This window comes from Tympanuchus pallidicinctus, unplaced genomic scaffold (genome assembly GCF_026119805.1).
Source record: "Tympanuchus pallidicinctus isolate F22 unplaced genomic scaffold, pur_lepc_1.0 scaffold3, whole genome shotgun sequence".
Classification (NCBI taxonomy): Eukaryota; Metazoa; Chordata; class Aves; order Galliformes; family Phasianidae; genus Tympanuchus; species Tympanuchus pallidicinctus.
The window spans coordinates 28,484,892-28,497,776 of NW_026294747.1; the positions used below are offsets into that span (position 1 = coordinate 28,484,892).

At 34.5% G+C, this 12,885-nt stretch overlaps 1 protein-coding gene across 12 annotated transcripts in view; it reads right to left on the reverse strand.

Moving 5' to 3' along the window:
• GPHN (gephyrin) overlaps nucleotides 1–12,885 on the reverse strand; it is a 261,257-nt gene that overhangs the window by 151,556 nt on the left and 96,816 nt on the right. For all 12 annotated transcript variants that reach the window (XM_052695200.1, XM_052695198.1, XM_052695195.1 and 9 more), the window contains exon 3: nucleotides 2,960–3,017. In XM_052695200.1, the coding sequence (XP_052551160.1) occupies nucleotides 2,960–3,017 (58 nt within the window). The remainder of the gene's footprint in view (nucleotides 1–2,959; nucleotides 3,018–12,885) is intronic.

The following is a 12,885-nucleotide window of genomic DNA, read 5'->3' on the forward strand; positions in this document are numbered from 1 at the left end:
GCTTGATTTTACCCAACGTTAACCAAATACTCATTTGCAGAAATATGCACACACATACATAGACAATATTCTATATTCATAAACAATATATGAACTCACAGTACAAATATACATATAGTAAAATCATTTAAATGGACTCAAATGCAAGTATAACTACATTCTGAACACTCTACGATGGAAAATGTAAACATACTAAAATTTACTGAACATTGTGATGTGAACACGTAAACTCATATATATACACATATACGTACAAGCACACTCAGAGGCACATCATGCAGGTTATTTTTGAAATTGCTAATACATATAGAAACTTTTTTTCTTTTTAAACTTCTCTCGACATATTTCAACTGACAGGTATACTAACGCTTACAGAGTTTTTCCTTTTCCCAAACTGAGAGAATCTATTTTTACAACACTACCCCAACTAAGAAGTAATTACATGCATCAGTGAAATCAGTAAATCTGTACTCATTTTCCTCATAAGCTATTTTGAGCTACAAAAGAGGTTAATCTACCACCTTTTCTAGAATATATGGAAATGCTGTCAAAATTACTTATTTATTTGTCATGATAATTATTGTTCTCTGCCTAATAAAGTATCCTCCTTTGCCATTTAAGCAAGCAATTTATTTTTTGAGATCAGAAAACATGATTATTCAAACTCCTTTAATTTAATTCAGCAACCTGTCAAGATAAATCATATAATAAAAACAGAGCTATTCTTCTTGCATATTCTACCAAATTAACTCTCTTAATATTTCATGTTTAAAGAGGGGAGGGATAGTTCTGAGACAAAATATCTGTGAACTGTTGGGCTTGGAAGAAGATTACATCATCTTTAAACGTAACATTCCAACAACCTCCCTTGCTTTGTCTTGTATTATTTCACCTTTTTCCACTCTAATCTGCTTGGAGAACATTTCTGAAGTTAAGACTCTTCTGTCAACACAAGGATGGTCAGTCTCCCTATGGTAGCTGCTACTCAAAATACGCACATAAACAGTCTTCCATTTCAATATAGATTTGTTTATTATACTCACTGCTGCTGTGTCACAGCATCTTCCAGCCATGCCTTTTTCACATGAAACATATAGTGTATCACAGTTACAGAAGTTCAATCACATAAGGTATGATGAGGCAGCTGACTTCTGTCACAACTAAAAAAGCATTACCTGAACAAGACAAGACAGCTGCCACAAACAAGAAATGCAAGTGGTTTTTTTCCTATCGGGTCTGATTTAGAACAATACAATCTTCCCTTCACACTTACATGCTGGTTTAACAAAAATCAATGATGAAGGTTTGTAACCTTTTTGCTTTTCCCGACAGTTTCAGGATTTAAGCATCAGCTTAAGTAGATAGAGTTGAAAATCAGAACAGACCTCCTTCCTTAGTGGGCAATTGGAAAAAAACCCAAATCTCTGACTAACAAGCATACCTAATTCAGTAAGTTCCTAAAAAAATATATTTCTTATTTCCTAGCACTCCATTTTTCTTCATTAACTGAACTCAGTTTGCACAATAAAGCCCTCAACATACTACCTTCAACATCAAGTAATCCAAATCTATTGTCCTTTTTTTATATATATATAAAAGGACAAAGTCTGTGGTTTTTTCTCATTTTTCTCATTTTTGTTTTTACACCCTTGGTACAGTTCTCTGAAAGCTAGGAAAATATCAGTCAACGTCAGTTAGTTTTGTAAACCTTCTTTCTTCTCTTCTATTGCCCAATTTTAAACGTTGGATCTAAACTCATAAGTCATGTTCCTCTTAGTAATTTAAAATAAGGGAGTCCATGTATCTTGGAGGTAAGAAAAACATTTACTTTGATCATGAAGTGATGGCTTTGATTTTGAAGCAGATGCACTGTAGTTGCTTATATTGGGTTTGATGCTAACTGAATAAGAATAAATCCTCACAACTTTACATATCATGAAGTTGTGTCCAGACCAAACAATTCTGCAACCACTTCCATTTACTGTATTTTACACTACTGAATCTCTTTGCAAAGATGAAAACAAATATACAAAAAGCACAATGAAATAATAATGAACAAGCAATAGGTCAGAATAACTGAATGCCAACTAAAAGGAATAAAGCACCAATTACAGAAACCATGTTAAACAGATTTAGGCTAAATTCCCACACAGCTGTCCATTTAAGAACTGACATAAATTGTTGAAGTGGACTCAGTTAAAATGAAGTCTGTAATAATGAACATTGGTCATGGTTTTGATTTCAGAAGTAACAGAACTCTAAATATTTATTTGTTATTGTGCTAACATTCACAATAGTCCTGCACCTGTCTTCAAGATATCTAAACACAGATGCACTGAATTACAGAAATTTTTTGCATCAATCCTGCCAAAGCTCACTTAAAATGAGGGTGAGATATGACTCTAAAAATGAGGAAAGTTCTATTTCACATGCCTACATATGGATCTAAGAACTTTACTACAGACATCACATCTGTGTTTTTATTTTTATTAAAATTGAGCGGATGATAAAATGTTTCAGCAGTGTAAAGATATTCATCAATTCATACAGTTGAAGGAAATAAGTATTAACCATTATTTCCTATTAAACAATTTTAAGATTTTAATGCACAGTTTTTAATGTTTTGGATGTATAAAGAAATACCAAGATCAATAATTACTGAATACATATTTTACCGATTAAAACAAGGATTATAAATGTCTGGAAAGAACAAGTTTTCAATTTTAATTAAATTTTTTAAGTTATGGGTTTTTTTTTTCAGATAAGCAATGAATTCAGATAAGCAATATTTATGATCATTCTTGTTTTCGGTCTTCAGATTTTGTCAAACAGGATAGTAAAGACAGGCTATGTACTCTTCAGGCATTTCAAAGCAAGAAATAATGTGCCTTTCTAACACAACATTTCTGTAATTCTCCAAGCAAAAAAAAATCAGCTTTGAAAGGCAGTAATACTGTACCTTGATTTCTTCTATTTCATCTGGCACTATCTTGTATGCAGATATAGTCCCACCCAACCTGGAATTGAGAGAAGAAAATATTCTCAGAATCAGAAGCAATCAAAGGACAGCATGTTAGCAGCATTGTGACCCACTTCAAAACACAAAAAAATCCCATTTGTCAATTCAAAGGTAAAACCCACCCAAATCCAAAATAACAAAATAAATAAATAAATAAATAAAATAAAAATGAAATAAAAATAAAAAAAAATAAATAAAATAAAATAAGGGCCAAAGCAACCTCAACACCTTTCTCCCTTATGTTATTAAAATAAGCATTCAGATACACAGTATCCTTCAATAAGTTCCATAGTAAGAAATAGGTCAACCAGGCGGAACTACCATTGCCAGGATGTTATAAAATACATTAAATGACATTAGTCATTTTATTTCTTTTGTAAGCTGTATGGAAGACTTTAAATATTTTAGGCCTGAGATGTTTTGTGTCAGTATTTTACTGAGTTGTTAGTGTACCTTATGTGTATACAAATGTAATTCCAGAAACTGAAATTTTCTAACTGTACAAACCTCAAAGACCTCACAGTTTCCACAGCTTCATGTTCACAATCACTAATCACAAAGTGAAATCATTAGCACTGATACCAAAAAGCTGGTTGTTTTTTTTTTTGTTCCACACATTCGATTTGCTGAAAAGCTATGATAAAAGGCAGTTTTTCTGTCTGCATCCTGCAAAAGCTTATGGTAAATAATCATACACACATGGAGGAAGAATAAAGACCATGTAGCATACATGGTGGTTAATATTTGGTGGTTACTACTGTGTTTTCCCCAGAGACATGCAAACATGGTTTCTTTTATTTTATGAAGCACCATCATTGATAGTGACAATTCAGACCTAAAAATATAACAGCATTAATGACCTTCCTGCTGGCTCCGCACAACAACATTAGACATTCCCCGGGTCCTACAGAAATAGAAATCAGATAAGAAAATATTTATTGTAAAGCAGTAGCCAGTTATCAAATGCGTATTTGTATGCGTATCCTCATGTTATGAGATTTTTCCTTACAATTGTCAACATTTCTACACAGATGTGTTTCTTTATATTCCATCTTGAAATTGTTATACACATTGCTTACTCAACCTTAAAAGGGAAATGGGAAACAAAGTGTAACAGAGAAAATACATTAAGATTTTCCCTGTAAATCCAGCATATCGATATTTCTACAGTCACTCTCGGAAATGAACAATTTGAAGGCTTCAGACAGAAGAGGAAGTCTGCATAGGAAAAGTCAGTACCAAATAGCATCAGCAATGATGGATCTCCAGATGCTACAGCATTGAAATTTATCATGGACAGTCAGAAAGTATAGCCTTTCCTATATCCTCTGCAACTTCCTCTGCTGCTCATCCCCAATGCAGCTGAACATTGAAGAGAACCAAGAGAATTTTTTTTTGCTACTGCAAGTGAAAATGGGAGGTTTTACTTGTAACTGCATCTGATCTTTGTGCTAAAGTCATTGCCAGGGATAGCTGTAAAAAAAAAATAAAAATAAAAAAAAAATTGCTTTTAATACCATTATAAAGGCTTCCTTTAGCACCATGACAAAGGATGGCTCAGACATCACGAACATGTCATGAACACAATTGCTACTGGCAGACGGCCTGTAAGAACGTGGTTTTTTAACTGTTTCTGATCCATTCATGTCAGAAGTACCCAAATGTTAACTTCTACATCTTTACATCCCCTAGCAGAAGGAAAAGACAGAGCATCTGCTACCAGAACTCCACTAGTAGGAAATCCTTTACTAGTCACCCTTGGCACAACATTAGAAAAAAACTAAATGAAAGTAATAATTGACTCAGTAAACTCATCTAGCTTGCTTAAAGCATTAATGAGCATCATTTTCTGCAAACATTTCTGCAAAGTTTGTGTCAAGAATCTACCATACTCTAAAACTCACCAAGTAACAATCAAAATGATGGCACATTTTAAAGTAGTAGTTGTACATTAGCGAATTGGATATTTCACAATTTCATAGTTTTGAAAATGAAAAATACATTAAAAGATATGCTGTTAAATAGCCTTGCACCTTTAGCTCCAACTCTCTACATCTAAAATAAATTTTCGATCTTACAATGACATCTTTAGCTTGGAAATCCAGGCTACATAAATAAATAATAACAAATTTGAAACTGAAAAAAGAACATAAATATAATATTCTATAAATGCTTCAGAGTCCGTAATCCTTTCTTCATTTCAGAACATAAGATTTTCCTTCATTTCTATTTACTGGAAGAGAGATCCAGTATTACCATGGAAATTTGGTAATACAAAGGAACATAATGAAGATGTTTGACTTTGTGTACAAAATTTGACAATGAGTTTCACAAAATTTTAAAGGTAGCCCACAAATCAGCATGATCCAGTTAACACAGCCTGAATTCTTCTACTGGTTGTAATTACTGTATGTATGAGGCACAGAATTGATTTTACTATGTAACTAGGTATCTATGAGGAAGAAAATGATTTAAGCTGTGTATTTGGCAGCCTATAAGTATTTTAACATTAACAGATAAATTTTTAACGACTAGTTCACTTTCAGAGACAAAATATTACACCATACAATTCAATCATGGAACTAGTTTGTTGGAATCAGAAGTAGTTGTGAAACACATTGCACACTCTTCACTCAAATGTCATAAAACCCAGTTTATTCTAGCCTCGTGTTAAATAGTCTAAAAACAAATTTTAAATTGCTTAGTTTTGTGTTACCATATCATAATTATAAATGTCCCACAATCAGATCAGAGAATTGTAAAGGTTGGAAGTGGTCTCGAAATCATAGAATCCAACCCCCCTGCTAAAATAGGTACCCTATAGAAGGTCACACATGTAGGCCTCCTGATGGGTCTCAACTATCTCCAAGAAGCATAAGCCCATAGAGACAGACATATACATAAAAAAGTTACTGAGAGAAACAAAAACATTTAGATGAATCATAAAAAACATCAGCAAAATCAAAACAAATTTAAAATTCAATGCATTAATCAGCACGTCCAACCTAAGGAAAACATCAGATTTCAAAGATTTATCTAAATTACATTTACATGTCACTGTTAATTGTACCCTGTCTTGAAGTTCACGTTATTTTGCATATCCTCAACTTGAGCGCTAGCACTTTAAAGAACAGAGGTCAGCCAGGTTTCAGCTATACAAGGTACCTACAGAATGAGTGATACACAATGGTGTCTGGCAAAATATGAGCACTTGGCAATCATTTTTTGCATTTTCTTGAAAGCAATTTCTCTTGCATACTGATTTTGTTCACAGACTATTAAAACATTTTACATTAATTTCTTTTGATTGTATTCAAGAAGTAATTACACCACAATCAGAAAAGCAAAGGATCTGCTAGCAAAAAGAACACATTCACTACAGTACATTTAGTACACCAGGATGTAACACAGCATAGCATATATTAGAAGGCCCAGAATTCAGTTTAACAGGGATCAATTTTTTATGCAGATTCACTCTTCATCTTTCACACAGTCTGCTTTTATTATCGCTTTTTTCTTGAGCTGAACAATGTAACAGCCAGCATCCTAGAGCATAAATAGCATTTTCTCTCAGAATGAATATACAACAAACCAAGAGCAAAGCGAAATATACAGCCAGCTACATCATGAAGTTGAAAAAGTAGCCATCTGAAGAGACTTAATGCTCTAAGTCTGCCTCTTCCAAACTTTATTTAATAATGAAATTATTTCAAACACTTGTTAGCTCCAGTTTGTGCGTGTATACAACAGATATTCTCTGAAAATTCCCACAATTTATACTCATGTCTATCTCGACAGGTTTGTATCCCACCTTGTGCAAGTAACACAGATACTCCAATTCCTCTCATCTGTTTGCAGAAAAGAAGTGAAATTATTCCCAGATATAGTCATTAGAACAAAAGACAAGACACAAGAAAAGCAAAGAACCACACCTTATAGTGGGCAAAACTAGCAGAGATCTCTGAAAAGAAATCCAAAAAGATTAGACAGAAATTCCATAAAAATAATAAGGAAATGAAAAATCTCACATAACTGTTTGTGAAAGCATGCAAAGTTTTTGTCTTTTTTTGGGAAACTTTTTATTCTAAAAGTGCATCTCAGGATGAAATGTAATGCATAGACTGTAGGAGAAAGCTCACAACAAGGATTAAAAAAAATGTTCAAAGAAGAGTTGCGAGAGCAACCTCAGAAATTAGGTAATACAGGAAATATACTGAAGTAAGGTCAATACAGTTGCATTGAAACAGACAAAAGCTTTACTATTTCACAAATCAAATCATAATATCACTGAAGAGGGAAGATCTGAATTTTATCCAAGTTATGAAAAGTTAAAAACCAGGAGGAAGTGTGCTCAAATGAAGGCTAGAAACAATGAACCACAGCCCAAATATCCCATTGGTAAATTAACTCTTTTAGTAAGCATAATTTATTCTGGATATAATGTTATAGTAGCCACAAACTTATTTCCCATTATAGATTCAAGTCAAACTTTGGACTGGTTTGTCCCTGTGCTCCTTTGCCCACGTACGTTCAAGGTGGGTGCACTATACTGCCACTGCATAACTACAACATGCTTGTGCAAAGACACTTGTGAACCTGCATGGAACCAATTCTGTTCAACTTTTATAATCCCAGCGTTGATCAAAGGTAAGAACACGCTCTTAATGTACTGTTCCATGTTCAGTGACTGCCATAAGAAGCTGAGTTATTGATTCTAACTTAATAAATGAGTCATGCTGAATGCAATGAAGTCAGTTTTCTAAAAATATCAGTACAGCCAGCTTGGCTGCTGTCATTTGCCAAAGTTCTCCAATGCCACTTTAATTACCATTAATCTTCCTTCAGATATATTACTCTGCCTAAATGATACCAAGCTGGCACTAAACCTCTCAGTGAAACTCTTTTTCCTCTAAAAAGGAAAGCAAAACTCAGAAACTTCTGCTGATTTTTTTTCCTGGATCCATCTCATAAACATAGTTACTATCTACCATTAGGATCTTTTGATTGATTTATAAACCAAGCAGAACAGCAGCAGGAGAATATGCTTGTTAGCAGACCAAATGACTGTGAGCTTGACTGCCTATTGCTAATTCTGAAGGAATAGTCAAGTTATCCCAGGCTACTGACTGAGCACACATGCATACACACTACTACTACTACTAGAGTAAACTGACCAGGACAGCACTTGAAGCCACCCAATTTGGGCCAGAGACAGTGGCGACCCATGAGATGTCAGCAAATCATTGTGCACCTACAGATCGAGCACAGAGCCGCATGGAGCGTCCCAGGGAAAGGCAGCAGGATTCGAAGTCAAAGGAGCTCTGCTTCCCGCTGCCGGTATGAGCACACACAGTGCTACATTAATTGATACAGGTTTCTACTGACCTTTCAGAAATTGTTAAAGTGCCCTGAGAGGAGGCAGTAAGAAGATACTATTTTGGGCTAACTTCCTACACAAGAGAACATTGGCAGCTAGAGAAAGCCAGGCTAGAGCTCACATCACGGGCTGTGTGCCAGCGATGAACTGCAGAAAAGAGCCTGCAGAGCGCTTTGTGAAAACATTTTTGCTTATTTCAAGCTGCACATAGGGAAATTCATGTTGAAGATACAGCACATTTAATCTTTTTGAAAACTGGTTCCAATAATTAGATCAGTGTAAACCTAATTTTAACTTTTTTTTTTTTTTTTAATTCCTATTAGCTAATTTCAACATACTGAACTAAAAAACTGACAGAAATCACAAGACTGCATACATGCACTGTCTCAGTAACTGGTTCAGTTTGGGATGTGGGGCACACCTACCACTGTTTTGGGAGTTATTGTGGCCAGCCTAAACACTGATCTGTAGACTGCTCCCTCTTCAACTCACTTATCAGATTATTTACTAACAAAAGTCACACAAAGGCACAGAGAAGAGGAATCTCCAAGAAATGTAGGATTCCAAGACTAAATCGGGCTTGCAAGCCCAAAAGAAACAAAATGGGTGAGCCGAACTGATGTACAGCCATTTCAGCATTTGCTTGTGGGTTGGTTTTTTTGGTTTGTTTTTTTGTTTTTTTTTTGTTTGTTTGTTTTTTTTACTGGCAGGATGAAGAGAAGAGTAAGTAAGAGAAATGCTGAACCTTCCATGAGACACAAAAATTATTTAACTTTTGATTTTCAAATAATAAAATTTTAATAATTTTAACTTTTGATTTTCACTGAACAAATTTATTAACAACTGTTCAAAACTCTCACCACTTATACTGGCATATCTCACAGCAAGAAATGAGTTACATATATGGCAAACATTTTGAGATCTTTGAAGAGAATAAAATTAAATACAAATAATAAAAATATCTCTAAATTAAAAATTATTTTAAGGCTTCAAAGGCATTTAACTTTGTCAGACAATGCAGCATTCAGAACACTACACAGAAAATATGCGTAAGGCAACATCTGAAAATGTATACTCTAGAAAAAATACTGAGCAATTAATCTCTTGTAGATACTGCACTATGCTGTGTAGTAATGTAGTTAACACCAGATTACAAATGAGAAAGGCACTGCATCTGGAACGGGCTAAAAAGGAAATACCACAGACTAATTCCACACTCAGAATTTTCACTATAGATACATTTGATTTTCAAGTAAATCTGACTCTGAAGTCTCCCTAAATGCAAGTAGAATCTGAAAATGGTCTTTTCACATAGACCAACAGCAAAAAGGCCACTTTTCTGCTGGATGAATGCTTGTTTATAGCACAGAGGAATGACTGTACTATGCTGCATCTGATTGGTAATCCGAGTATGGAAATCATACATTAAATCAAACAGACAGAAATGTCAGCTAGATTTAAGCAAAAATGTGCTCAGTGACTTTGAAAGTTCCCACTGGGGCATCAGATGCTTGACCAGCCAGCTCATTAAACAACATGAGAGAAGTCTAAAATTTCCTCAGAGAAAAATATGCAAAAGCAGACAAAAGTCACTATCACAAAAACAATCACATTCTCACCACTTAGACAAAGAAATATGTATTTAATACTCATGCTGGGATTCATTTGGCAGATGCAGAACTCTGAAAACACCGCATGAAGTATTTATAGTATGGGTGAAGAAAATAATTACATTTGATCTTACTTAGTCCTATAGGAAATAATGTGGTACAGCAAAGCAGGTATTTTCCTAGTAAGTACATACCTAGGAGATATGCACAGCATTTGCATATAGATTGCTAGCAACTGCATGTCATGAAATCCTCATGTACCTCCACTGAAAGCAGTTTTTTTGGGTACCTGAGAGTGATCTTTTGCTTCTCATGGAAGCCACTGCAAATTAAAGGATTTAAGCAATATGATAAGGAAATGAAAGATTCCACTAGTAAATTACCATAACAGCTTGCAGAAAACTAAGCAGAAGGATAAAGCTATTTTTGCAGATACTCATTTTAGTAGAGTTCTATTTGCTTCTGCCCAACTGGAAAGGAAAGACTATCTTAAACAAATAGTAAGATTCCCTCTAGGAAGATTAGATGACCCATAACTTGCAGAAATTGTAAAGCTTGGGGTTTTTGTTGTTGTTGTTGATGGGTTTTTTTTTGTTTTGTTTTGTTTTAACAAATTAACCCTGGCCACCTCCACAACAGACTCACAATCCATTAAAAAATGGATTAAAATAATATGACCCCCTTCAGCCAATGCCAAAATACCTTCACGTAAATGCAATTCTCACACCCCAATATCTTCCTTGCACTAACTTCAACATTTATCTTCCCTTCCCTTTGTTTTCCCTTAGAAAAATCAAGCTAAAAAACTACCAGCACTAAGTCCACGCACATGGTTATGCCAAGGTTAATAAATATTAAATGTTCCTTCTAAAAAGACATGAAGTTCAGCCGAGAACATATCTCAGAAGGTGGAATACTGGAAATGCAGAGACTCCTGATGTTAGAGAATAAGCTCGAATGAATTGCACATGATAGACTGACATGAGCAATCACAGTCCATTCTGTGATACGGCAGAAAATCATCCTGAAAATCTTTATTCCACAAATTGCCAATAATGACTAAAGGTGAGAGCAGGAAGACCCAAACTCAAGAAGAAAAAAAAAAAAGCTGAGAATACATTGAAGTGGTTTGATCATTCCAGATTCTACATCAAATTAGTTCTTCACAATTAAGTAAATCATGGAAGTAACAAGAAGTAACACATGAAGTAAGTGACAGAAGACTTCAGAAATTTTAAATAATTTGTTCCACAAATAAAATCCGACAATTCTGAAATCACACAAATGATATAGAAGCCTAAGAGACGGCAATTTTAATTAAATCAATTAAGAAAGGCCCAGAAAGAAAGTAAAATCACATCACTTGTGTGCTTTCTCCTTTTTTTTCTTTTTTTTCTTTTTTTTTTTTTTATCTTGGATTGTAATAAATTCAATGAAAATGAAAATTTCCAAACCCCTTTTTCCGACAAAATCTGTAACTAAAAAAGGGACAAAGAGAAGGCCTCAAAAACTTTATGATGCACTGATAACAAAAACTGCTCTTATTCTTGAAGACAAAATACATTCTTCAAAATATTCTACCCTCCCAAAGCTGTAATGTCACATTTTTCTCCATCACATTCCAGAGGATATAAAGCACGAATATAATCCAGTATACAATTAATAGCAGATTTTTTTTTTAATGTCTGAATTTCTCTAGACAGTTACATTTGGAGGCAGTATTTGCTGTTGTTTTTCTTTTTCCTAAAACAGGGGTTTTTGGGTTTTTTTTTTTTTTTCCTCTAAACATGCTGGTATACTTGCTCATATTACCTCACATGGTCTAAACAGCAGAACTAAACTGTGTTTAAAGCAGTGACACAGTAACACAATTTTAGTGTATGCTTTGAGCTGGGGAATGTGGGAAGTGAAAAAAAAATTTTTCGATCCATCCCTCCTTGTGCCTCGTGGAACTTCCTGTAGACAAATAGAATTATTGACAACACTGACAGTGAGACCTCAACTGCATGCCTCATATAATTATCGCCATTCCAGAGAACCAAGTCATTTTTGAAATCATCATCCATATTGTACAGCAGCTCAAACTCAAGTTATTGAAAAATATTTTTTTCAATACATGGGTCTTCAGCATTCTTATTTTTGTTTTCTGAAGTTATCATTCCCTTATTTTTCTGCAGCTCATCATTTAAATGCCAATAAAATGCTTCCAGATGAATATAAAAGCTACTGATGTATTGCTTCAACTCATGTCACAACTAATTACAGTATTCAGACACATGGCAAGAAAGGAAATGTGGATGTCAGACAGTGTCAGCGGTGTGTGGATTTACAAATTTAGTTTGATTCAGGTACTAAAAAAAGCAAACAAACCCAAAACTATTTTCAAATAGCCTGCAAAACCAAAATCCATTTGGGGAAAGTGATAGTTAACTTCTCTTTACTCATAGCTTTAACTCACCCTGTAAGTCATTATCAGCTACATTCTTCTGCTTTCTATTTTGTGTAATGTACTTCTAAAAGTAAAAATGACAGGTAGATAAAGTGATTCTCCCAGTTCCATTTTGCTGCTGCCTCTCTTCTTTATTACTGTGCTTCTGCAAGTATGATATTTAAACAGAAGAGTAACCTACTCCACAGAAATTGAGATTTATTTCTTTATTTTAAGATAGGACTGCACAATGATACTGTACTCATATGCACAGTAGACACTGTGGATATTCCTTCGGGTGACAATGCCTGTAACAGTCCTAATAATGTCAGCATGCTTCTGGCCATCCCCAAGCAGAAGAACACAGAGGAGGAAGAGGTTTGATTTCTTCCTCAGTGGAAGTGGAAGAGGAAGAGGAGTGGAAACAGAACTGTGGCATTTATATTTCTGT